Raw genomic sequence first — 27,498 nt, forward strand, 5'->3', positions numbered from 1 at the left:
GTTGTAGTGCTGTGTTGTGTTCAGTGTTGATGACCAGGTCAGAGTGACTGGCATATTTATCACCTAAACAGTAATCATTGTTTTGTCTTAGAAGCATTATAATCATCTCTACTATCATTTTGAAATGAAGAATGTCTCCCACTTGCTAACCCTGATCCACATAACAACACAGACAATTGTACCCTTGTTTAGTTCCCTGGGACTACTTGCTTCCAAAGAGATTTTGGCAATTTTTCTTCTTTAGGTCTCTGTATATTATTGTAAGTTAACTTTATCTGAATCAACTTAAAATTCTAATTCATCTATTATATAGTCTTCCATTTTTTCTTCCTTTTTTTCTTTCCTTCCTTCCTTGCCCCACCTCTGACCTCTGTGTGTTTGTGTGTGTGGTGTGTTTTGAGACAAAGTTCCTCTGTGTAGCTCTGGCTGTCCTGGAACTCAGCTCTGTAGACCAGGTGGGCCATGAACTCACAGAGATCTGCCTGCCTCTGCCTCCTGAGTGCTGGGATTAAAGGCATGCACTATCACTGCCTGGCTCATCTAGTGCAGTTTTCAATATTCTGTTCCAGTGTTCTGATCTGGATGCTTTGTATGAAATGAGTTCTGTAATTAGACTTTTGTGGGTTTTGGAAAGTTACTAGGTGGTTCTTCTGTCTGCCATTTCCCTTTGAAGCCTCATTTCCAAACTACATTTTATTTCAAGTGTCTCTACTTTCTTTCCTGTTTTTGCAGAAATCTTTCTGCTTGAGAGCATACCAGTGATTGACTGTAGCCACCAGCCTTGTCAGTGAGCTTGTACAGCACCATCAGACTATAGTTTTGGGGTCACTACACATTCTCAAGGGATAGTATGGACCAGTTCTCTCTTCCTGGCTCAATTAGCTGTGGAATGGTGTGGGGAGGTGGGTGTGTCAACTGAACATTATCTCAGAATAGAGTTTAGTAAACTAGACTACTAGTGTGCTTCCTACAGTGGGTTAAAATAAAGTATTCTTGTCCCAAGAGAATCCAGTGCCAGTGAGAATAGTTGTTCTGCAGAGAATCAGATCTGAGCAGAGAAAAAAAGTCAAGGTGGGTGTGGGGTAAACTGTATCCGGTTGGAAGTCCTAGTTTGAGCCACCCTTGGACTTAGAGCTAGAGTTCTACAAGGTACAGGGAGGACAAGCTATTCCACAGAGGACATATGCAAAAGCACACGGGATTCTGCCACACTCCTCTTGGGCTCAGTGTCAGTGTGCATGCCGTTGTGCAAATGTTAAAGCGCCAGGGAGGTTTTTAAGTGAAGAAGCAGCATGGTTTGTTTTTAATCTATCAAAGATTTATTAGTCATTTGTTATAGGATCCTTCTGGGCCCAAAGGATCCTAAGAGAAATGGAATAAATTCTTGCCCCTCTTTGGAGACAGTCTCAATATGTAGTTCTGTCTAGCCTGAAACTCATGTAGACCAGGCTGTCCTCTGACTCAGGAGATCTGCCTGCCTCTGCCTCCAGAGTGCTGGTGTGAGCCACCACGCTCAGACTCTTCGTCCCTTCTGTTTTCTTTCTTCCTTCCTTCCTTCCTTCCTTCCTTCCTTCCTTCCTTCCTTCCTTCCTTCCTTCCTTCCTTTCTTCCTTCCTCTCTCTCTCTCTCTCTCTCTCTCTCTCTCTCTCTCTCTCTCTCTCTCTCTCTCTTTCTTTCTTTCTTTTTGTTTTTTTGAGACAGGGTTTCTCTGTATAGTCTTGGCTGTTCTGGAACTCATTCTGTAGACCAGGAACTCAGAAATCCACCTGCTTCTGCCTCCCGAGTGCTGGGATTAAAGGCGTGCACCACCACGCCCGGCTCCTTTCTGTTTTCTTTAGTGATTTATTTTTCAGGTACTGCACTTGGAAGACAGGCTACAACACTGCCTTTGTGGTTCAAAGCATTCAAAGAGTAGTTCCTTCTTGGTCTTAGCTTTACTGTATTCTAGATCATCATAGCACATTTTGACTGAAAGCAGAGGTATCAGCCAAAATGTGCAGCAATGAGGAAACTAGAGTGACTAGCAGAGAAAGGTCCTATTTTATAGAGGAGGTGTTGTTTAATGTTGTTTTAAACTTCTTTTACAAACAGAAAATTGGAACTGGATCTTCCAGCCAGTGGGAATTATCATTATCATTGCAGAAGCTTAGGGGTGGGGACGAGAAGGCAGAGGACAAGAGAATATTGGGAGCCGTGGCTGGGTGAGGAGAACTACTCAAATCCTTAACGATCTGAAATCAATCCGGCATGAGACCACAGGCCTATAATCCTGGCAGTCCTAGTGCATGGGAGGCTGAGACAGGAGGATTGAGAGTTTGAGACGAGCCCAGACTAGACTGATACCCTGACTCAAAATAAATAAATAGATAATAAATAAGAAAGAAAAAAGATTCACTTTCGATTCTATGTGAAGTTGTAAAGTAAGTAAAACTAGTGATAGATTTAGAAAATCAGAATACTGGTTACCACTGGAGAGAATGAGTGGGACTATCTGGAGGGGAGCCCACACTTTCTGTATGGTGAGAGACTCTTATATGTTGGTGGAGCTTGAGCTGGGTGTGTCTGCATTTCTCAGACCCCATAAAATAGTATCCCAAAAGCTCATATATTTCACTGTAAATAAACCTTTGTTATCTCCTATCCCCAAAAGAACCTGTAAGCCCCGAACTTATTAGTGGGGGGCGTGGAGGGAAGCAGCCAGCAATGCAGTCATTAGTCCAAGGTTTTCTGGGCAGTCCACTCACGCTAAAAAACCTGACGTTTGTTGTCAAGGGCAGCAACAGTAGGAAACATCTTTGGGGCTCAGGAGACTGAAAGTCTTGTTGGACAGTGCCTGTATTTGGTGTTGACCTTTCCTGCTCAGTTTAACTGTTCTACACATCTATATTCTTTGTAAACACATACCCAGGCAGGCTTTACTTTACTAGTGCCCTGTTTATCCCAGTCCTGTCAAGCTGACACCGAAGGGGGCAGGAGCATAGCTCAGTGGCAGAATGTGTTCTTAGCATGCTGGAGGTACTCGATCAATTCCCAGCATTGAAAGAAAAAAAAGAGAAAAGTTTGACACCTCCAAATTAACCATCATAGGCCCATGAACATTAAAACTATGTGTGCTGAAACATGTAGAGTTAAGTGCCTGAGGTCTTACTGACTTCAAAGTAAGTAACAGGAGTTGTGTTGGCACAGATAGATGGTAGATGGCAAAGAGTCAGCAGAGTGCTGACTGTGGGCAGTGAGTGGTGAATATGTGAATGCTTGCAGTATGGTCTTTGCAGCTTTCCTTATCATTAGTTTATTTTAAGATCTATCTATCTATCTATCTATCTATCTATCTATCTATCTATCTATCTATCTAGATCTATCTATCTATCTATCTATCTATCTATCTATCTATCTATCTATCTATCCATCCATCCATCCATCCATCCATCCATCCATCCATCCTGTGTTTGTGTGTTTATGCCATGTGTTTTGTGTATAGGTCCCCAAGGAGGTCAGAGGCGTTGCATACCCAGAGCTAGAGTTACAGGCAGTTATGAGCTTCCTGATAGGGGCTCTGGGAACCCAACTCTGTTCCTCTGCACGAATAGTATGTACTCTTAACAGCAGAGCCATCTTTCTAGCCCCAGGGGGAAAAAATCTATATGACAATGGTCCTGAGGGTAAAGGTGCTTGCTGCCAAGTTTAATGACCTGAGTTCAATCATAGGACCTCTAAGGTAGGAGAAAGAAACAATTCGCTCAAGTTGTCCTCTGTCCACACAGATGCCTTGGCACTGGTAGACAAAATTAATTTGTAAAAACTTTATTGATTCTTTGTAAATTTCACACCATGCACCCTAATCCCACTCATCTTTCCATCCCTTCATATCTTCATATCTTGCAAAAGCCCTTGCAAACTCCCTCCCCCCAAAAAGAAAAAAAACCAAACTGAAACAAAACAAAAATATCTCACTGTGGAAGCTGTTGTGTCTTAGTGTGTCACTGTGTGCCCTTTTGTGGAAGCTGTAGTGTCTTGGTGTATCACAGTGTGCCCTTTTGTGGAAGCTGTAGTGTCTTGGTGTGTCACAGTGTGCCCTTTTGTGGAAGCTGTAGTGTCTTGGTGTGTCACAGTGTGCCCTTTTGTGGAAGCTGTAGTGTCTTGGTGTGTCACAGTGTGCCCTTTTGCCCAAATAACTTTACTTGCATTTGTTCAGTGCACTGACTCGTTGGTCGGATTCAAGGCCTCTGGCTTCTGCTACCCTGTCAGTAGTGGATCCTCACCAGGACTCCTCTAGATATCCTGTTGTTGCCCTGTGTCATGGAGATCTTGCAGCTTTGAATCTATAGGACTGGATCAGCCCCTTCATGAGCTCCAGCAGTTTATAAGGTGGGGTGAATGTTGGGGTGGGCCAACTCAGAGCACTGAATCTGGGCCTGGGTGGAAGCTGAGTTGGTTAGCACATCAGCTTCCCTGTGCCCTGAACATTGGGGCCAAGACTCCTACTTTGCCCCGTGAAAGGTGGGGCCAGCTCCCTCACTTCGTGACCTCAGGGCCTACTCTCCAGCTTGCTGCAGGTGTTGGGTGAGTGTGGGTGAGATGGGGATGGGTCTTTCCCATGCCACCTCATGGCAGACAAGGTGCTGGGCTGGCTTTCCCACTCTCACAGCCTCCAGGCCAGCTCACCCACATGCCACAGATGGTGAGGGATAGGGAGTAATTTTTTTTAAGATGAGAAAAATATAAAGATTCTGCTATTGCATTTAGGAATTTAGACTGTGGCTTGGGGGCTTCATTAATGCTCTTAAGAGAAGGTACTAGATAACTTTGCATATTTGAAAAGAAACTTAAGACCCATTTTTTTCTGGAGGAAAAAATATAACAGGAGCCAAGGGAGGAGCATGAGGGATGGAGCTGAAGCGATTCTAAGGCTAGGGTGTGGAATGGTGAAAACTTAGTGAACCCACTTGATTGGCTGTGTAGGTTAGGGTCAGACTAGGTTGGCTGCAGTACTAGGTGAAGGGACTCAAGGGCTCTATGTCACATCCCTTTGATGCCATTGTGTGTGGTCTTTCTAGAGCTGCAGTAAATGTGGAAAGCTAAGAAAGCTTTAAGCAAGGTGTTAAGCTGATATGTTCTAGTATGAACAGTTGTAGCAGAGATAGTGCCAGACAGGATTTATCTCTGCAGAGCCCTTAAGAAACTGTTCACAGGTCCTGGTGGAGCTGGAGCTTGGAGATCTGCTTTCCAAGGGTAGACATGGCTTCTGGCTTCTTTCTAGGTGTTTGCCAGTGGAATGACTCTTTCTCCGTGAGCTGAGGATGCCGAGGGACTGACCACGGGGCTGATGATTTCTTTTCCTTACCTGAAGTGGGCTTTCATTTCCAGCACAAGGGCTTTGTTGTTGTGTTTCTTTTGTTGTTTGTTTTGTTTTGTTTTGTTTGTTAGAAGGGATCATTTACAGACAAGGATGAGTGTGTCTTACTGTTTTTATGAGCCATACTGTGAGCTCACTGCCTGAGCAAGAAGGGTATAGACACCTTTGTCCCATGCTGTCCTAAGGTGCTGGGATGGACAGAGAAGTTGTTTCCTCTTTGGGAAACTTTATCATCTTTTCACAAAACAGACATTCTTGAGTCTAGCCCTTCTATCCCTTTTTATATTCTGAGAGAGTGGGAAGCTGGGACTAGGTAGAGATTCTGTTGTTGCTGTTTTGATTTGGGAGCTTTTACAGTGCTAGGCAGACAGGTTTTCTGACTGAGTATGTGAGCACTTGCTGTATGGCTGGCACAGGGCTGGTGACAAGGTGCCACAGTGAATCAGTCGTCATGTCTGCTCTTGGCAGTTTATAGTGTACAGAGGAAGAAGGGATCAGACCAGGAATTACCCATCTAAGTATTGAATTACACTTATATCCTAAAGAAAAAGATGCTGGCCACAACGTGGTACTGGTACCAGGGACAATCAGAGAGGTAAGTCAAGGAAAGAACTTCTAGAAACTTAAAGGGTAAGTAGGAACTAACGATGCCGAGAGAGAAGCATGTGCAAAGAGACTGTAGGCAGGCTGAAGTATGCACAGCACTGTGGAAGCAGGGAGGCTCCTACTGGGATAGGGCTATGTGACTAAGCACTGGCAGGCTGTAGTATCTAGAAGAAGCTAGGACATGTCTTTGAGCCTTCCAGCCATAGGCAGCAGGCAGTGTTTTCTCAAGGAGGGCTGAGATGCTAGCAAGGAGTTTCAGACGGATGAATGACATTCAGTATCTGTTTCCAGATCACCTAGCTGCAGTGGGAGAGTAGAGTATGGTTCTTCTGACCAGGAGAAGCAGCTGTGGATTTTAGTGAACAGAGAATATGACTGAACCAGTGTCTCCTCACCACTTTTTACATTTTCCACACAGCTAGTTTATAACAACAGAGCAGTGAAGGTGTAGCCAGGTAGCACAAGGAAGGCCCTCTCTCTATCATACTTAGCTGCTGGTAAGCCAGGCTAGTTTATTTTGGATCCTCACACAGAATTCTTTGATTTCTTCAGCTCTTCTTTTTTTGTTCTAAGCAGGCAGGTGCCTTTGGTAAAGGTGGTATTAGAGGAGGAATTTTTTTCAACCCCCTAAGGGAGCTTCCTGAACTGGAGATGTTCCTTGACCACTGCAGGCCTACAGAGGAAGAGGCATTTTGTTTCCATCGATCCTGTAGTTTGCCTGGGCTGTTGCTTGGTTGGGTTCTGAACCCCTGACAGTCTTGCCATTCTCTGGCCCCGTGCCCACAGCCCTGCTGGGAAGAGGGAGTTGAATACCTCAAGTGTCCCCATCTGGGTGTTCTTTCTGCTTGGGGAAAAGACTGCTTTGATATGTTCCCCAGAAGGACCTAGCACATGGTGATTTCAGGCTGAGGCGAGAGAGACTGACTTTAGAAAAACAAGCCCAAGTCTCCCCTGCAGTCAGTGCAGGCACTCACGTCACTGACCTTTTCTCCTGGGCGGGCTTTGCTGTGCTCTTGCCATCTGTTCTACAGCTTTAAAAATCATCACTCCTTCTTTGGAAACTTCTGGCAAAGTTGTCTTCAGTGTGAGTCAAGTGTGGATGGTGTTTGTTAGCTTCTTGGTCATCCCTGTGTGGGCTCAGAAACCCTGTGGACAGAACATGAAGTATGCTTGCCTAGAGGACTCTGCCACGATGGGTAACGGTTAGGTGGGGTTTTTAATACAGGGCTTCCTACCTCTCACACTCTTAGGAAGACAGAAGCATGACAGGGTATGTAGCTCAGTCTTAATCTGGAGCCCAACTTGATTAGGATTTAGGAGACTTTCCCCTCCTTTTAGCCTATTTGTCCTCCCAACCAATATTTTATCTATCTATCTATCTATCTATCTATCTATCTATCTATCTATCTATCTATCTATCTATCTATCTATCTATCTTTGCCTAGCATCTTTTGTAGAACTCTTACATAGGGAAAGGTTGAGCTGCTTTGCTTGACGCTAGGAAGGATGCTGTGTGCATCCAGTCAGATTTCCCTTCCCATGTCCACTGTAGAACCTCAGCATAAAACATTGACCTTGATCTCCATGTCTGCAGTTAAGGGAATGGAGGCCAGAGAAACAGTGGTGGGCCAGGCCACCCTTTCATAAGCCCTCAGCTGATGCACTTCCACCTCGGCTAGGTCTCCCCTCCTGACTCTTTCAAAGACTCCTATTTCCTGATTCTCTCTTGGGTAATTCAAAGAGGAGCTGCACCCACCAAGCACACTCACGATGTTTGCTGCTATTTAAAGGGAGGCATGCTTGCATTGAGAGCCAAGAGTACCGAATGGGCCTGCAGGACCCATTCCTCCTTTTGGAATCCCTGTTCCTTTGACCTTTGTCTTGTTGATCTTAAGCAGGTAAATGCCATTCTCAAAGGTGTAGATAGGATCTGGGTTAGAAAGGTAGGTTTCTTTTTATGTGCAAAAAATAAGCTGGTGCCATATGTCAGATTTTTATTGCCTAGAATTTTGGCCCTGCTTAAAAATAACAGCAAAACCTCTTTGGCAGCCACTCAAAAAACCCTGTCTGAAAGTCAGGATGGGCGTCTGTCCAGCTTCTCAGTTCACACTTCTCATGCCTGCCCGGTTGCACCCAGCATTGCTCAGATAACCTCAGGGCTCTCTGTCTGTTACCTTTCCTCCCTGAGTGCAGGTCACTGCAGTAGGATATCCTAGGCTGCTGCCACCTTCCATGATTCCGTGTCTGATGAAGTGGCAGTAGAGGTCCTGCCTCCACTGCAGTACTGTTTATGGGTGTCGACTGTCAGGATGAAGTCCCAGGAAGATTTTCTTTGTTGTCTTTGAAAAGTTTCTCTTTGACATTGTGATCTTTTGTTGGTATGAGCACTGAGAGATTTTGCTCCAAGATTATATAATTTTCCCAGCCACGTGGAGAGACTGTAATCCATGCCCTGTGTACTTCACTGGCCTTACAAACACAGAAGCAGGGCCATCAGTTCTGTCCTAGCTTGTATCAGACGGATGCCTGTATTACAAATTCTCATTACCAGCAGAGAGCTAGACACTTTTGGTGTCTTTATGTATTTGAGAAGTAGAGGACCTCGTTGTGTCATTAATTTCTTTAGCACCTCCTTGAATCTGTGCTGATTGAAGCCTTTCTCAGGAAAGTATTAGGAAAGCAACTCATGTTAGGGCTTTCAGTGATATAGGATATGTTAGAAAATGCAAATGAAAATCACAGTCAGATGAGGACACATGAAAATGAATAGCTACAATGAAAAGATCTGTAACCATGGGCTGAGGAGGACATGGAATTAAAACTTCCATATGGCTGATAATCACTGTGAGGGACCATTAGGGTGGTTAAACTTGTCATGTGGCTGAGGAATGACTACGTATATGAAAAAGGCCTTCCTTCTGTACAGATGTTTAATTTATAATAGCACAAAGCTAGAGACATTTGCATGTCCTTCCATAGTGGATGGGTAAACTATGGGCGTCTGTACAATGAAACAGTTGAAAAAAAAAAAAGCCCAAAATTGCTGATACCTGTAACAATGAGACTGAATCTAGAAATATGCAGTAGGAAAGAAGCCAGGCATGAGAGTCTAAGCTGTGTGATTCTATTTAGGCCAAGCAAAGCTCAGGTACAGAGAAACTAGAGCTCACATTGCAGGGTTTGAGGAAGAAGAGGAAAGAACGATCTGCAGAAGCCGCTCCCTGTTGTGATGGTTGTGGGAGTGCATGATGCTGTAAGGCCATTGTGATGTGTGTACAGTTGGTTTACAAAGAAAACCACAAATAGATGAGGGGTCTTGTGGAATTTCTTGCTAATTACCTCTGTGTTCTTGAATGGAGAACTTAATCCTTCTTTGTCTATTTTATGTAGGGGGAAATAGCCACATGGAAATTCTGGGTCTTTTCTGGCAAGAACTTGCTAACCAATATATACTCATGTATTGGAGTTTGCTTACAAGTATTCTTTTAAGGTTTGGAACATTTACTATGTTGTTTCCTGTCTCTGCATATCAGTAAGATGAAGGGTTTAGATTAGATCAGAGGCAGAATACTGGAAGCTCAGAGTCTGTAAAGTGTTTAGCTTCTGTAGTGATGTTATTTACCGTTAATATAAAATGTGACTTATTGCTTATGTTTAAATCTAGAGTTTTCAAATAAAATTTGGGTTTCCATTTTAGGTTTTTTAAATTTTTCTTTTCTCATTCATTCATTCATTCATTCATTCATTGACTCATTCATTTTGGGGAGGGACATGTGGAAGTCAGAGGACAACTGTAGGAATCAGCTCTTTCCTTCCTTTTTGTAGGTGACAGCGATTGTACTCATTTGGTCAGGCTTAGTTTTGGATACCTTTACCAGCTGAGCCATCTCTGGCCCTGTATCTCCTCACCTTTAGAAATTAACATTGCTGATTGGAGTGGTGGTAGTGGTGGTGGGGATGGGAGTAGCTCACTTGGTACAGTGCTTCCTGTGTAAACATGAAGATCAGAGTTAAATCCCCAGCTCCCATATAAAAATCCAGGCATGGTGGGGCATGCTTGTAATCCCAGCATTAGGGAAGGAAAGATGGTAGGGTTCTGGGGGCCCCGTGGGCCAGATTTAGCCTAGTTGGCAAACTCCACCCAGTGAGAGACCCTGTGTTACAAAGCAAGGCAAGCAGCTCCTGCAGAACCACATCTAAGATTGCCTCTGGTTCCCACATGCACATGCGTGGACATTATCCATGTGCCTGCATGCGATGGCAGCCCTCACAGCCATTTGTACTTCGTTTTCCATGATCTCTGCCACACTTTTCTACTCTCTATGGTAAAAATTAAGAGGGAAATGAATTCAGTATTGAATTTTCACTATGTGGTAAGCATTGTTTTAAGGTGAGATGATCTGGTGGGTGGAGGAACCGACCACATAGACACAGTACTAAACTCACAATGAGTTACAAATAGTAACTTCTGTTCTGGTCAAAAATTAAAAACGAAAGTGGCTGCCAGGCAGTGGTGGTACAAGCCTTTAATCCCAGTACTGGGGAAACAGAGGCACATGGGTCTCTGTGAGTTTAAGGCCAGCATGGTCTAAAGAGCAAGTTCCAAGAAAGCCAGGGCTACACAGAGAAACCCTGTCTCAAAAACAAACAAACCAATAACAAACAAACAAACAAAAAACCAAAACTGGGTGTTATATTTCACACATATAAACCCCAGAACTCAGAAGGCTGAGGCAGGAGGATTACTATGAGTTTGAAGCCTGCCTGGGCTACAAGAGGAATTTTGGGTCAGACTAGACTAGAGTGAGTAGCCTGCTTCAACAAATAACTAGAAATTGAGGACAAGAAAGGTACAATGTTGGGAGATATGAAAGAAGTATATTATATGATGTGTGGTTGTGCCATAGTGAAACTCACTCTTCTGTAAGTTAATATAGATTGATATAAAAAATAGACCAGAGTGCTGTATATTTGAGGGAAAATAGAAGACTATATGATTCTTTTTGTAAATTACATCAATGCCCACATTCTTAAGAGTTTGTCAAGTGTGACAGTATGAAAGTTACCCTCCTGCCTCTTCTGCTTTACTTCACAGATGGAGCCCCTTTCCCTTGGGAAGTAAGAGCAGCACAGGCCACATGCGTTCTTACTCTGTCTGAAGCATCCTCAGTTGGCTTTGGAGACTGAGAGTTGTTCCCCTGATCCATTGGGGAGGGGGGAGGGGGCCGTGCTGGGGAAGTGCTGCCTGCTACCTTTCCTTCTCGCCTAGTAGTTCACTCCATTTGTTCCACAGTGCACTGTGAGTGGCTGTCACTGTTAGAATGACAAATCTTACTAGGTTTTGATTTTGATCTTATAGTTGATTCTTTTCCATTTACACATGGACCCTTTTATAGGCATAGGTGCTTAATAGTATGGCTCTGACTCTGTTGGGTATAGTGATCCTTTGCTTTGCTCTAAGAGTTATCATGATTGTAGGTATTGCAGATCTGGTCTGGCCTGCTGAGTTTTCAGCCCTAGCTGGAGAGGTCATGTTTCTGCAGCACTGCTCCCATCTGGTGGCCGTTATCTCTCATTGCAACTGCATGGCCTGCTTCAGAACGGAGTGGCTTGTCCTCCGGGATGTTAGGCACCACACCTTAAAATGCCTTTAAAATACAAATTCTTGCGAGTGGGAACATTCATCAACTCTTTTTTTTTTTTTTTTAAAGATTTATTTATTTATTATATGTAAGTACACTGTAGCTGTCTTCAGACACACCAGAAGAGGGCATCAGATCTCATTACGGGTGGTTGTGAGCCACCATGTGGTTGCTGGGATTTGAACTTCGGACCTTCGGAAGAGCAGTCGGGTGCTCTTACCCACTGAGCCATCTCACCAGCCCCCCATTCATCAACTCTTTAGGCAAGAAAGGCAAAAACTGTGATGAACAAACTATGAACTAATGTGTATATTTGTAAGTCATTTTTTAAAACCTTGCAGAGCCCGAGCTGTCAATGAAATGAAGGGTTACTTATTTCCAGTGAAGGAAATACTCATTTGCCCACTTAATTCAGCTTTGCCTTGTTATATGAAGAGATATTTTGTGGTTTGGTTTGGTTTTGTTTTGTTTGTCATGATAGATGAAGTAGAGGGAACCAGTTTGGGGGCAGTCAGGATAATGATACCTCTTTCAGGTTCTGCCCACAACTAGCTGTGAAACTCCTAAAGCCTCTCTTCACTTCTTTACCCACAAAACGGATTTGTTTGTGGGGGAGGGGCTTTATGGTGCTGCTCTTCCAATCTGTAGCTGAATGAAACCATAAAGTATTCAAAATATCTGACAAAATATCTTCTTGGGCTGTATATAAAACAATTATGAATGTAAATGGAGGGTTTTATATTTTTGCAACTACTTTCTCCAATTCTAATACATTGTAAGCTATCCCATGGTTCCAGCAGGTTTTTTTGATGGGGGAAGAAAAGACTAATGGTGCTACAGTATGTATATGTGCTACTAGACAAGACTAATATATAGTTCTTGCATTTAATTTTTGTTGCATCTCTTAAATATTGTATATTCTAAAGATATGCATCTTGGAATTTAGGAAATGTGGACCAGGTATGGTGGTACACATTTGATAACCTTGGGATTTACCAGGGCAGAGGCAGGACAATCAGCTCAAGGTCAGCAAAGGCCACATGAGACTGAGCCTCAAAAAAGAAAAACCAAAAGAAATAGGGATGGAGAAGAAGTGAGAGTAGGCTTAATTTTTGATGCTGAGTGTTCTTTTTTAAAAAGCAAGTACTCAGCTGGGTGTGGTGGCGCACGCCTTTAATCCCAGCACTCAGGAGGCAGACGCAGGCAGATCTCTGAGTTCAGGCATGGCCAAGGCTACTCAGAGAAACCCTGTCTGGAAAACCAAAAATAAAAAGTAAATACTCGCCGGGCAGTGATGGTGCATGCCTTTAATCCCAGCACTTGGGAGGCAGAGGCAGGCAGATTTCTGAGTTTGAGGCCAGCCTGGTCTACAAAGTGAGTTCCAGGACAGCCAGGGCTATACAGAGAAACCCTGTCTCGAAAAAAACAAAACAAAACAAAACAAAAAAGTAAATACTCAAAAATGCTATACATAAAATTGATAATGGGGCAGTTTAATCTATTGCAAGAAAGTAAAAGCTGTGGGTTGGGTTTTTTCTTGTTGTTGTTGGTTGAAAATATTAGAGAGACATAGTGGTTGCTGTTATAGATTCCATAGGAAGTTTCAGTGTTTACTTGAAATACTAAAGAATGTAGTTGTAGTGACAGGCAATAGAGAGACATGCAGTCTTGGTCACAATGTGGATTTGGATTCATTTGAGTACATTTACATATTTTTACAGATTAATGTATGTTTTGATTAAAGTAAGGAACAATACTTTGAGTAAGGTTCTACTGGCTGCATGGAATAGATTCCTATCCAGGATATCTTCAACAGTTCCTATAAGGTCAGTAAGTGCTGGGGACAGGAACTGAAGTGTCTGTCACTAGGCTGCAGTCAAAATGGCTCCAGTGAACCTCCCCGGGCCTAATATCTCAGTGTTCACTGCTTATCTGTCAACTTTGCAAATGGCTGCTAGCTCAATACAACCTCAAAACGCTATCACAACCTCCACTCAAATTCTCACACCCATGACTTCCCAGTGTGTGCGCTTCTGTCCAGCTTGTACCTACTTGTGTAAAGAATCAGTTAGTGATGCGTTTGCTCCTCGGGATTGAGGAACACGACATTTGAGTTAAGTGATGGAGGTGCAAGGCAGACAGCTGGGCTGTGTGCTCCTTGGAAGAACTGCTGCTTCTTCTAAGACTTTGACCTGTGATTGTTTGCCACCCTTGTCTATCTGACCCTCATAGCAAAGCATTGCACACTTCAGACAGTACTTGGAGGTGAGGTAGAAGTTAGGAGCTCTGAGATTGTGTGGAACTCCAAGACTGAACTAATTTAGCGCATTTGAGCATTCCAGTTACAGTTATATCAGTGTCTGCCAGTGAATTGTGAACTGTCTTTGGGTAAAGGAAAGACGGGTGTTGGTCAGTGAGTCCTGCTGTAGAGCAGCCCCCTTGTACTGGGTCTTCTTTCTCAGTGACACAGGTAATGAAGGTGCAGGAGTCTCCTGTTACACTTGAATGGGAGGTGCAGCAAGGAGGGGAAGAAGAAAGGAAAAGGAGAGTCCTGAAGTAAACTGACAACTGTTGATGTTAGCAAGCACTGAGAGAATTTTCTAGCTTCTCTGATAAGAAAGGAAGTACTGGGCTTAATAAGAAGACTCTTGTAGTTTCTTTGGAAGGTTCTTGATTCAGTAGAGATTCAGGGTGTCTCTGACTCTGGCTGTAAGTTCCAAGAGTGGCAGAATGCCGTCTAGGCCAGGATGGTTTGGAGCCTGGCTGGTGGCAGTGTCAGTGCCATGAGGGGTGCCAACAGTAGCCAGAGTTCCTGACTGACTCATCTTCGTGTGCTCTTCTCACAGGTGGATTCGCTCTTGTCTTTCTGGTGAGAACAAGCAATGGGGTGAAATGTGCCTTGAAACGTATGTTTGTCAACAATGAACATGACCTCCAGGTGTGCAAGAGGGAGATCCAGATCATGGTAAGCACTGCACATTGTGACTGTGGCTTCTTCTTTTTAAACGTGTATGTATGTATATATATATATATATATATATACACACACACACACACACACATACATACATCATACATACATATATTAATCACATTTTATTAATTAAAAAAATATGTTTTGATCATATTCTCCTTACTCCAGCTCTTCTTGGGTCCTCCCTCACCTCTCTACCCATCCAGCTTTTGAGTTTTCCCTCTTAAAACCTGTTAAGTCCAGTTCTGTGTTGGCTGACTACACTTAGGTGTGGAGCCTGTCCAGAAGGATGGTAGATATACTCACCATTGAAGAGAACTGACCCCCCCCCTCATAGTAATCAAATACCAATAGTTCCTCAGCTAGGGGTAGGTTTCACGGCTACCTCCCCTCCTTCATGCTGGAATTTTGTCTTGTTTGAGCTTTCGCGGGCCTTGTGCACTATTTTATAGCTGATAGGAGTTCGTGTATGCATTTGCCCTGTTGGGAAAAACACTGTGTCCTTGATGTCTGGCTCTTAAAATCTTTCTGCCCATCTCCCACATAGATCCCTGAACTTCAAGGGGAGAGGTGTGATACAGGCATCCTTGTTAGGGTCAGCACTCCAGAGTCTCTTATTCTCTGCACATTGACCAGTTGTGGGTTTCTGTGCTAATTACCATCTACCTCAAGAGACTCTGATGAGTGAGGGGCAGTGCACTGATAAGTGAGTATAGTAATAAGTCACTAGAGTCAGTTATTTGTTGCTGTGTCAACTTAACACAATAATAGTCGTAGGTTTGACCCTCCAGCCCATGACTTACCCCATGTGGCTGCTTAACACAGGTATACTGTGCAGCCTAGGAAAGTCACTGGCTGACACCTTCCTTAAGTTGACAGCAAGATCTTACACAAAGTAGGACCAACAACCAGGGTATCCAGGGCTCTGTCCCTGCCTTGATTACCCTCAATTGGAGACTGAAGGGGAAAAGGAACTTATTGGGGGAACTGAGCAGTTTAGCTCAGAAAAATAGTTTGGGACCTTGGACAAGCATTTAATATGGAAAGCTCAATTCTCTGGGAACTGTTCTCTCTTTCCTGCCTTCTATCAGTTGCCAGCCCTTTGCTGTGGTCTATCAGTTGCCAGCCCTTTGCTGTGCTCTGGTCTCCAACCCCCTGAGTCCTTCTGTATCCTGTGAACATGTCCTGACACAACTTTATGCTTTTTATAGTTTATAGTATTACTTCATAATACTCTGTGATTCCATGTATAAAAGTTCATGACTAGGTATAATTCTTTGTGACATTAGAGTTATACCTTAATTTAAAAAAAAAAAAAAACTTACTAGGAGAGATGGCTCAGCTCTTAAGAGCTTGTACTGTTCTTCTAGAGGATCAGAGTTCGATTCTGTCTTAGTCAGGGTTTCTTTTCCTGCACAAGACATCATGACCAAGAAGCAAGTTGGGGAGGAAAGGATTTATACAGCTTACACTTCCACATTGCTGTTCATTGACAAAAGAAGTCAGGATTGACACTCAAGTAGGTCAGGAAGCAGGAGCTGATGCAGAGGCCATGGAAGGATGTTACTTACCGGTTTGCTTGCCCTGGTGTGCTTAGCTTGCTTTCTTATAGAACCCAGGACCACCAGCCCAGGGATGGCACCACCCACAATGGGCTAGGACCTCCCCCTTTGATAACTAATTGAGAAAAATGCCTTACAGCTGGATCTCATGGAGGTATTTCCTCAAGGGAGGCTCCGTTTTCTGTGGTAGCTCCAGCTTGTGTTAAGTTGACACACAAAGTCAGCTAGTACAGATTCCTAGCACCCATATCAGAACTACCATTATAACACTAGCCTTAGAGAACCCAATGCCTCTGGCCTCTCAGAGCACCTGCACGAGCAAGCTCAGAGCTACACAGACACATAATTTAAAATAAAACAAACCCTTGGAAACTTACTAATTTATGCAGACTTAAATTTCTACCATTATTAAAGAGTCTGTTTCAGAAGTACATGCTGGTGTGTTTATGATGAAATTGTATGTTACTGAGAAAACAGTAACTGAGTTTAAAAGAAAGATTGTGGGCTGGAGAGATGGCTCAGTGGTTAAGAGCACTGCCTGCTCTTCCGGAGATCCTGAGTTCAATTTCCAGCAACCACATGGTGGCTCACAACCATCTGTAATGAGATCTGATGCCCTCTTCTGGTGTGTCTAACGATAGCTACAGTGTACTCACATATATAAAATAAGTAAAATGAGAAAGAAAGAAAGAAAGAGAGAGAAAGAAAGGAAGATTGATCGGCCATGGTGTGATAAACAGAGCAAAGTGAGACTTCTGGAGAGCTTCTTAGTTGTTATTTGTTGTTTTTGCTTCTGCTTGACAGAATGCACAATAGAAATGTTTAAATATATACATGGTTATTTTTGGTATTTCCACAGCTTTTGTTTATACAAATATATTGCTTCACCTGGTAATTTTAAGCAGTTCTGCCATCACAGTGTGAGTTATTTAAAACAAGAAACACAATAGTTTGACACACTGCTTAACACGTAGAAAGTAGTTCACTAAGTGGATGAAATGGATGCTTGGTGGTGGCAGAGACAGAGCCACATGAATCACCCAGAGGTGATTCCTTAGTGCTCCAGATTTTAAGACTTTGGTAAAAAGCAGTAATAAAAGTTAGGTGAAAGCCTAAAACGCAGTGTATTTGGGAATGACCAAATACTGCAGAACCAGCCAGCCATCCTCAAGGCGCAAGACCACAGGGATCAGTCTGCGATGGGGCTAAGGTCCTCTGCCTGCCCTGACTCGTGCACGTGGGAGGTTCCTGGGTATTTCTGCCCTCCCCTTTCCTTCTCCTTCACTTCTTCCTTCCTTCCTTCCTTCCACTCCTCTTCCCCTTTCTGTCTATCCCTTCCCACGTGCTTGCTCAGCTGTCCCTCACCTTCTCATCTCTGCTGCTGCTCCATCTCTTCCTAGAATGCCCTTCCCATTCTTTTACCTCCGTTAGAAAAGCAATCCCATTCTTTCCCCTTCTCCCTTCCATTTGGAAACATGAGGGCTTGCTTTGTGCTAGCTAAGAAACCAAAGAGCACAGGCCTGAAAACTCAGAATTAATGGGTCCTGAAAACTTAAATTAATTAGGAGCTTAGTTGTAAGGGATCAATCATGTTCTGGTTCAGTGATGCATTAACATGACAAAGCTAAGTCAACCTGGTAACAAGAACACCTCAGACAGGCCCACACCATCCTCCTGTGCCGCCTCAGAATCCTGGAGGTCATCATAGTTGATTCTTCAAATGTGCTTCCCAAACCACTTTAGTTCTTGGTTTTTACTTCATCTCAGCCTTGTTCCTGTGGAATATAAGGATTTGGCTGTTTTCATCCTGCAGGGCACCCCCTTTGAGGAATTAGCTTTATTCTCATCAGGCAGTCATTGGAATGCTGGTCAGTTTTGGCAGTAGATTGGCTGTGATGACTTTGGTTTTCACATTGCTGTGAGAAGGATCTGTTCCTGGTGCATCTCCTGCTAAGCCGTCAGCACTGCCACTTTCCCCTGTGGCCATTCTCTTTAGGACTTGTGTCTGTACCTCCTTTGCTCTCCGTGTTCTGTATACATTTCAGCAATGTGATCACAGGCTCTCTTCCCTTAGTGTGGTAGTTTGGATATGCTTGTCCAGGAAGTGGCACTATTTGGAGGTGTGGCCTTGTTGAAGGAAGTGTGTCACTGTGGGCCTGGCTTTAAGACCCTCCTCCTAACCACGTGGTAGCCAATCTTCTAGCAGCCTTCAGATGAAGATGTAGAACTCTCAGCTCTTCCTATACCATGTCTGCATGGATGCCACCATGTTCCTGCCTTGATGATAATGGACTGAACCTCTGAAACTGTAAGCCAGCCCCAATTAAATGTTGTCCTTACAAGAGTTGCTATGGTCATGGTGTCTGTTCACAGCAGTAAAACCCTAACTAAAGCGCTTAGCAAGTCATGTTGTAAATGTGTAGATGTAGCTAGTCTTCTGCTGGAACACTCTGAAGACTTGTCCTGGGATCCTGACTGGATGGACCCACACTGGGGATGGCTCACTCCTAGCTGGAGTTCTCTTTCTCTGGAAACAACTTGTTCCTGTTGTGGAATTCCCTGGGCTCCTGTACCTTGGCCTCCCTTTGGGTCAGCCTCCCCAGCCCACTTTCTCCCTCACCCCTCCTTCTGTGGAGGTGAGCACCCAACAGCTTCTCCATCTGGATTGCGCTTCTGGTATCAAATTGAAGGTGTTTTTATTTAGCCCTTAATTCTGAAAACTTTCTCCTGTTTTTTTTTTTTTTTCCTTTCCCTCTTAAATCTTAGTTTTACACTTGTCTATGAACCATCTTTAGTTCACTTTTATATAAGCCTTGAGGCTTTTGTTGAAGTTCGGCATTTTGCTTATGAATGGCAAATTGTTCTAGCACCAGTTTTGAAAAGGAACCCCCTGCTTCCCTGGTTGTGAAATGTCACTTGAACTGGAATTGTAGCCTAGTAGTAGCATACTTGTCTCCATGTACATGGCCCTGGGTTTGACCCCCAGCATCCCCTGCCCAGGAACTTAAATTGTGGGGATCCATTACTAGATCTCTCTTTATTCTCTTATCAACTGTATGCATATCTCTCCACCTATTTCTTCTAGTCTTGGTGAGTGTAGCTATATAGCACCCACCACCACCACCAGAGTTTCATGCTGTAGCCTTGGGTTACCTTAATTGTGTAATCTTGAACTCCTGATTCTCCTGCCTTCATCCACCAAGTTCTGGTATTATAGGTATATGCTACCACATCCTGCTATTAAACAAGGTTCTCCTAGATTTTCCTCAGAATGCTTTAAAATATTCTAGTCTATAGTATATTAGTTTCTTTTCTCACCAGTGTGACAAATGTTTAATAAAAGCAACTCAAGGATGGATTTTGGCTCATGGTTTAAGAAGAGTTACAGTTGTCCTGGAAGGGAAGACATGGTGGCTGGAGTATGAGACAGCTGGTCACACTGTTTTCAGGCAGGAAGCAAAGAGAAAGGAAGTTAGTTCATTAAAACCTCAGGGCCCATCCCTAGTGACCCACTTTCTGTGGCAGAGACACACCTTACAAAATAGCAGCACCAGGTGGGGACTGACTATTCAAACATGTAAGCAAGCCTGGGGGTCATCTCACATTCAGTTCACAACACAACAATATACATTTTGGAATAATCTAGAATTCTGATAGGAAGAATATTAAACCTGTATTTCTATTTGGGGAGCATTGACATCTTTTCTGTGTGACATCTTCTTATAAATGAACATGGTAGGGGCTGGAAAAATGGCTCAGCAGTTAAGGGCACCGACTGCTTTTCCAGAGGTCCTGACTTCAATTCCCAGCAACCACATGGTGGCTCACAACCATCTGTAATGGGGATCTGATACTGTCTTCTTCTGTGACTGAAGACAGTGACAGAGTACACACATATATGAAATAAATATGGCCGGAGCAGGGCCAGAGTGAGGCCAGAGCAAGCAGGGACAGAAAAAAAAATGAGCATGGTTTGCATCTCCATCCATTTACATCTGTGAGATCTTTTACTACCAATTATGTGCTTTTCTGTACACAAGCTTGTGAATATTCTTAGATTCATGGCAAAGCTTTTTAATTTCTTTTTAGTCATTTTAAATGATTTTGCATATCTTCGCCAGTACTAGGCCTCACCCTGCGTATATACCTCTAAATTACAGCCCCTAACACTAGTTTCAGATTTAAAAAAAAAAAAATCCACATGTTTAGTGCTAGTATTTAGATATACAGCTAATTTTTATACTATATCCTGTCAGTTTGCCAAACTTGCAATGAGAGATGGCTTTCTTTCTTGCCATCTGGAACTTGTAATATTCCATTGAGTAAGAATGAGACATTCATCCTTGCTTTGTTCCCAATTTTAACAGGAAGCATTCAGTCCTTTATCATTAAATACAAGGTTGACTTTAGTACTTTATACATTTTTTGAAAATCAACAAGACTTGTCATCTGTGGTAGAACCTCCATCAAGATGCTAACTTTCATGTAGGGGAGCTCTGGGGGAAGGGGTTTCTCCTGGTCAGCAAAAGCAGTTGGAAGTCTAATTACATATCTCTTCATCTTTCATCTCATGGTGCTATGGAAGAAGCCATTTTACACCATTCCCAAGAAAAATAAGTGTGAGAAAAAGCAAGTTAAGTTGGCCGTTGTTATGCTTACCATTAATTTTACATTGTTCTTTTCTAATTAACAATAGTAACTTATTTAAAGTAACAAGGCTTGCTTGTCAGTTATGTTTCCATTGGAAGATAGAACTAGATAGCCTTGGGTGTCAGAACAACCTTTACAACGGAAACAATGGGTTGGCTCTAATGTTAGCGATAAGAGTGAAGTCATAATGTGGCTCTTAGTTAATTGTAACTAACATTACCAGCGTGGTTCAGTGAAGGCAAAGATTACAAGCAGTGTGAGTAGAAAGCCTTAGGTATTTCAAAGGTCAGTTAACACAGAGTGTATGTGTAGCGTGATGTGGCTGATGAAAGAAAGAGAATGTAGTTTTCAACTCTGTTAATGGTGGTGCAGAGGCTGACAGTGCTGACTTACTGCTCATGAATCAGACTAGACCTCCAGCCCTCCATTCACCCCCGAGGGCATCCCTCTTCAAAACAACAAAGGAAGCAAGTCACAATAAAGCAACACAGCTATAAATGAAGGGACATTCAAAGTGGTCTCAAGAGTATGTCAAAGAAAGTGAGACTGTCCCATTACCACCTTCTGAAGAAACCATTATTTTGCCTGGTCTTGACTCGTGTGGAAGGAGTAGTTGATGTAAATGTACATTTGCTGCTGATGGGGTCTTGTATCAGAAGGTGAATTGATGAGCTGCCCCTTCGAAGGTTAGGATGGAAACTGGCTTAGATTTGATTGACGAACTGGCTATTTATTTCCTTGTGGACTGGCAGCAGTCTTCTGAGCAGCCAGCATTTGTGGACCAACCACTCTTAGAGTGCTGCTAAGGTCACTGTCACTGAGTAGCAGTATAGCCCAAGGCTACCAGGTCAGAGTCTGCTTTACAGTGGAGTGGGGTCCCTCAGTGATCCGTAGTTCTATTAAAATCTGAGGTGCAGTGCTCTGGAATAGGACTGTAGGTGACATTTTTAAAGGTCTACTCAGAAAGTACAAGATTAATTGAATAAAAAGTGTCACAGTTTGATTTTCTGTTACTCTATAAAACAATGACCAAAAGCAACTTGGGAATAAAGAATTTATTTCATCTAACACTATTTGGCCACAGTACATAGAGAAGACGTCAGAGCAGGAACCTGGAGGTGGGAACTGAAGCAGAGCCCATAGAGGACTGCTGCTTATTGGCTTCCTTCTAAGCTTACATTCAGCTAGCTTTCTATGCATCCCAGGCCTACCTGTCTAGGAATGGTGCTGCCCACAGCACCCACACCTCTCTCCCATCAAGCAATCAAGAAAGTGCCCAACAGACATTCCCACAGTCCAACCTGATAGAAGCCGTTCTTGTGTTGCAGCTTCTTCTTCCTGGGTAACTTGAGTTTGTGCCAAGTTGGCAGTAAAAGCTAAGCAGTGTAGAAGAGGGGATAAATGCAGGTGTAGGAAAGAGAAAAGGATCTTGGACTTCTTAAATAGCAGAAGCTCAGCAAGCTCTCCAGCCCTGAAGACCTGCCCAGTGTCCTTCACTGCCTGACTAGAGTTGTAGTGCTTGTTTGCCTGCGATCAAACTCCCTGCAAGAGGTAGAAAGGAGGTGTGATTGTGAACAGGTGAGAGGAAGAGTAAAACAGATCCACAGCAGAAACCTTTCCCAGAGTAAAATAAACGTCTCCCAGGTATTGGAACAGCCTTCGTTCAACTTTAAGAAACTCTATTAAAGATGGTCATCTGGCCCCTCAGGCATGCATGATCACATGCACACACGCCCCCACAGACACACACCCCCACAGACACACACACATACACACACACACAGACACACCCACCCACACACACACACATACACACACCCACAGACACACACACCCCCACAGACACACACACCCACACACACACACACATACACACACACCCACACACACACACAGACACACACACCCACAAACACACACACACATACACACACACACGATTTTTAAAAAAGGTTTCTCTGCAGTTCTTCCTACTTTTGGGGCTTTGTAACTAGAAATGAGTCCTAGAAAGGTCCATAACAAGATTGAAAAGTAGCAGGAACTGAAATGCTTTCTGTGTCACTCTGACCTGTGGCCTGAGGCAGGCGCACTGAGGCTTTCACCTCACTGTTTCTTTCTTGTCCTGTTTTGAAGATGACTTTGAAGATGCCAAAAGCAAAATCATAGGTCGGAATCCACTTGAGTTCCCCTTTCCTTTATCCTTACTGCAATGTGCAATAACCGCTTTTGCCCTCCCCAGCCGCTTGCAGAAAAATGAATCACTCTGTGATGGGTCCACTGCCTAGCACAGTGGTTCTTAGTACGTGGGTCATGACCTCTTCGGGAGTCAAATGACCCTTTCATAGGGGTTGCCTAAGACCATCAGAAAATACAGATATTTACATTACGATTCATAACTAACAAAGCAGCAATGAAAATGTTATGCTTGCAGGTCACCACAATACGAACTGTATAAAAGGGTCGCAGCGTTAGGAAGGTTGAGAACCACCAGTGCTGTAATCCTAGCTCCTCCCTCTGACCTGGAGGATGGTCCCACCAGCTTGGCATCTGTAGCTTACAGCTCTCACTCTCCAATGTGGTTTTCACAATTCCTGGCAATTCTTCCTTTGGGGCAGCTCCTTTCTTACATAGATGTTCTGAGAGAGTAATCCATAGACACTGCTCAACTTAATCTTTCTCATCCCATCTCTTCTCTAAAATTCTTCTCACACAAGTCTCCAGAAGTTTGCTGTGGGCACGTTCCTGTGATTGTCCATCTCTCTTGGGGGCTGCTATTCTGTGTCAGCGGTGCTTTCTGATCCACTGTGCAGAGGGGGCATAGTGAGCTTTACTGTTGATGCTGAGGGTTCCGCTGTTTACTTGATACTTGAGGCTGCTTCCTGGGGTAACTTTGTCATTTTGAGCATTGGTATGTGCACTTTGTGTAGTCAAGAACAGCTTTCCATGGACCCTGAGAAGCTGGGGCAGCTCTCCAGACTGCCCCACTGTTCCACTGGACCAGTCGAGAGCCTACGCTTCAGTCAAACACAGACTCATAGGACCCTCCCCTAAGTCTTTAAAACAAAAGTAAAATGGTATAGTTAATTCACAAATCTTTATTTTACCTTGCATCTGTATAAAAGCCATAATGTCCAGTTTCCTCATGTTTTCTTTCCTCAACCTTCAGGAACCCTTCTTAATAACCTTGGGTTTACAACCATCACCATAGCTATCCGCTCTGTGGGCCAAAGTGTGAGGTGATTTCCAGTGCCTGGGTGGTACTCAGGAGCACCCGTGGGAAGGATTAAATCCCATGAGCAGCAGCCGGGTGCTGAGAAGCAATTCAGCTGATGCTGCATCTTCCAGCCAGCCGGCCATCTGGGAATGCTTAAGTATGACTGAAATGCTGGGTCTAGATGCTATTGTACTCGTCAAAGCTTGCAAGGCAGGGCTTTTTTTTTTTCATATATTTTTTAAAGAGAAACTGTTAAAAGCCAAGTTGGAGCATGTTCAGAAATGTGTCTGCTTTCCTTTATAAATTTGAGCAGGTTACCCAACTAAAACCCTCATGATTCCTTTGTTCAGGAAAGACACTGCTTTGGAAAGAACTGTTAAATGCCGCAGGTAGTAAATCTTTCTCTACCCCTGTCCTCACACACACACACACACACACACACACAAAGAGAAAGAAAGTAAAAACTCAAGCTGAATTCACTTTTGGCCCCATAAACAGGAAAAACATGAATTTCTTTTCTTTTTCTTTATTAAAAATTTACCTGTTTATGTAGTTGTTGTGGTTTTCCTCCTCTATAGTATTTCTGGATGTTATAGGGTCTGTGCTTCTGGTTTGGGTGGAGCACGGAGACAGTGAGCAGGTGGGTGTTTCATGTGGTTCATTCTCTCCTGGGTCAGGAGAATTGGGGATTCAGCAGGACGGTGGAGTTGCTATTGGAGATCCCACGAGGTTTCTCAAAGACCACTGGAAACTCACTGCCCCTTTCCCATGCTGTTGGTGTTGTCTGTGTTACTGGAACAACTGCTAATTCTGCCCCTAGTGTGTCTGTAACTGACATGTACTTCTCCACTCTTGTTCACAGAGAGACCTATCAGGGCACAAGAACATTGTGGGCTACATTGATTCTAGTATCAACAATGTGAGCAGCGGCGACGTCTGGGAAGTTCTCATTCTCATGGACTTCTGCAGAGGTGTGTGCTGATCCTCCTGAAGCTCTTGCTGCTGGCAGTTTAATGGTCGAGGACATGGGGAGCATGTCACATACTGTCCGTTGCACTCTGAAGAAAATGCTCCGCTTTCACAGATGGGAAAGCAAACGCAGGCCATGCTGCTCTTAGTTATGATCATGACTACTAGGGCTATGGTACAGGTCCAATGAACTGAGAGCAAGCACTAGGTAATTCCAGGCCCTGTCGCCATAGGTGTAGAAAGACTTGTCTGTGCGTATGGATGAGATCTCACATGAAAATGAGAAAGAGTGTTCTTTATTGAGGGTTTAACAAACAGTGAAGGCATACAGTAAAAGCCCAGTGCTTATCTCGCAAAGATGGCAGCTTTCCTGCTTCTCACACTGTACTCACGCACTGCTCTCCTGGGATGGAGTGAAAGAATCCCCTCTTGTCTGTAGAAGCGACCCTCGTCTGGCTCCAGAGCTGGAATCCTGGTAAAGCTACATTGAGGGTCTGCTGCTTTCAACTGTAAATACATGAAAGCTTGAAGTCTCATCCATTTATCCTGAGAAATCCAGACTGTAGCACAGCTGTGTTGGGAGCTGCTATCCCATGCACCCATTGCTTGGAGATTTGGCTCTTTGGCTTAAGCAGCTGATGTTATAAGCTTGGGTCATTCATTGCCTTACTGTTTGGTGCCCTGTTTTGTAATTGTCCTTAGTTCCAGTAACATTTTCTGATTTTAAAGATATTGTTCAGAAATTGTTTCTTATCCGGTAGATGTGATGTTAACAAATAATTTTGACCTTTGTTGACTATTGATCTGATTTTGTAAAATGCCCCCAAATTTTAACTTCACAATTTATTCTTTCTTGACCATTCCCCTTTTTCATAGGACTTTTTAGATGCCGGGTAGTAGGAGGTCTTGGATCTGGATAATTTTGTAAGATTTGTCACCAGTCTTTTGTTCTCAGAGAGAAAAATGTTGCTATAGCATTTCATAGGCCAAGTGAGAGAGACCAAACTCCCCCAGAGTTACAGACTTCAAAGTGGAGATGGCACCACTCCCTGGATCTGTGTTGCTGTCTAATTCTTGCCAAAATACATGGCTATGGTCTCATCTCCTGTTCTGTGGGGACATGGCTACCAGGCAGCAGTACCAGACCATGATGTCAGTTCTGCTTCTGATCTTGAGGATACAATGAGGGCAGCTCACATTTGTGTGCTTATCAAGATAATTTGGTTTTGATGTGTCAGAGGAGCCATTGGGTTGTAAGAAAATAAATCCCAAGCAGAGACTGGAAACCCAGGGTTTAGTGCTGGCTTGGCCCGTGATCAGCTTCTGTCTGCAGAGCTGTAAGTGCCATGATCAAAGTGACAAGTCTACCCGTTAATGTCTTTCCCCTTGCTCTGTACTGTCTCAGGAGGCCAGGTGGTAAACCTGATGAACCAGCGTCTCCAGACAGGCTTCACAGAGAATGAAGTGCTGCAGATATTCTGTGACACCTGTGAAGCTGTGGCCCGCCTGCATCAGTGCAAAACTCCCATTATCCACCGGGACCTGAAGGTAACAGACTGACCGCCTCATGGAGTGTGCGTTCCCCGAGTGTTTCTCTATGTCCTAGGGGTGCAATATGTACTGAGAGGGCAGGAAAGAAGTTGACAACATAGTTTCTAATGCTAAACTCACCTTGAAGTCAGGGAGAGAAAATACAAAGAAAAAGCACAATACAGATAGCAGCTAGCCTCCAGAATTTTAAAATTTCAAATGCCTGAACGCATATGTTTATTACTATATTTCTAAATTTTTAATGGTCTGGAAAATTAATACATTAATTTAAGTAGCTTATAAATAATGATGCTTACAGACACCCAGAGTAACTGTTGTTATGCTAAGGATTGTACACAGAGCCTTGCACATGCTAGGTAAGGATAATACTTCTGAGTTATATCCCCAGCTCTCTTTCATATTTAGAAAAATTCACTAATTATTTTAAATAATTTGTTCTGATTACCCTCACTTTGCTCCATATCTTTCATATTGAAGTCACATGACAACATTTGCAGCCTGGAATTGGTTGGGGTTGAACTTGGCATTTATTGAACCCCCACTGTGTGCTAAATACTGAACTTTATACGTACTGTCTTAGCCATTCTCCAGGGAGGAGACTAAGCAGCAGAGAGGCTTGTGTGTCTTCCCCAGGTCCTTAGACGTAGCAAACAGTCGTGTTGGAATCTAAATCCAGCTCTTCTGTGTGAGAGTTCCTATTTCCCTGCCTCTACACCATCACGGGGGTTATGGCAACTGAACTGTAAGATTGTAGGGAAATTGCTTGATGCTTGTTGCTAAATGCAAAGGACACTTTTTAATACTTGTCTTCTTGCAGCTGTTGATGCCTTCAGTTCCCTGACCTCCCTGGACCTCTGAGGTATCATGGCCTCTCCAGCCCTTCCTGCCCAGGCTCCTTAGCTTATTCCTCGGGTTATCTGAGCTGTGGATCTGTCCTCTCCAGAACATAGATAGCCATGTCTGTTATGGAACTG

The 27,498-nt window shown here is 43.6% G+C and overlaps 1 protein-coding gene across 14 annotated transcripts in view; it reads left to right on the plus strand.

The window, feature by feature from the left end:
- The window catches only part of Aak1 (AP2 associated kinase 1), a 153,954-nt gene that overhangs the window by 61,290 nt on the left and 65,166 nt on the right, over positions 1–27,498 (plus strand). For all 14 annotated transcript variants that reach the window (XM_030255418.1, NM_001378652.1, XM_006506191.2 and 11 more), the window contains 3 exons: positions 14,451–14,569; positions 24,867–24,975; positions 26,379–26,521. In XM_030255418.1, coding sequence (XP_030111278.1) covers positions 14,451–14,569; positions 24,867–24,975; positions 26,379–26,521 — 371 coding nt within the window. The remainder of the gene's footprint in view (positions 1–14,450; positions 14,570–24,866; positions 24,976–26,378; positions 26,522–27,498) is intronic.

Source organism: Mus musculus, chromosome 6, assembly GCF_000001635.26.
Source record: "Mus musculus strain C57BL/6J chromosome 6, GRCm38.p6 C57BL/6J".
NCBI classification, from domain to species: Eukaryota; Metazoa; Chordata; class Mammalia; order Rodentia; family Muridae; genus Mus; species Mus musculus.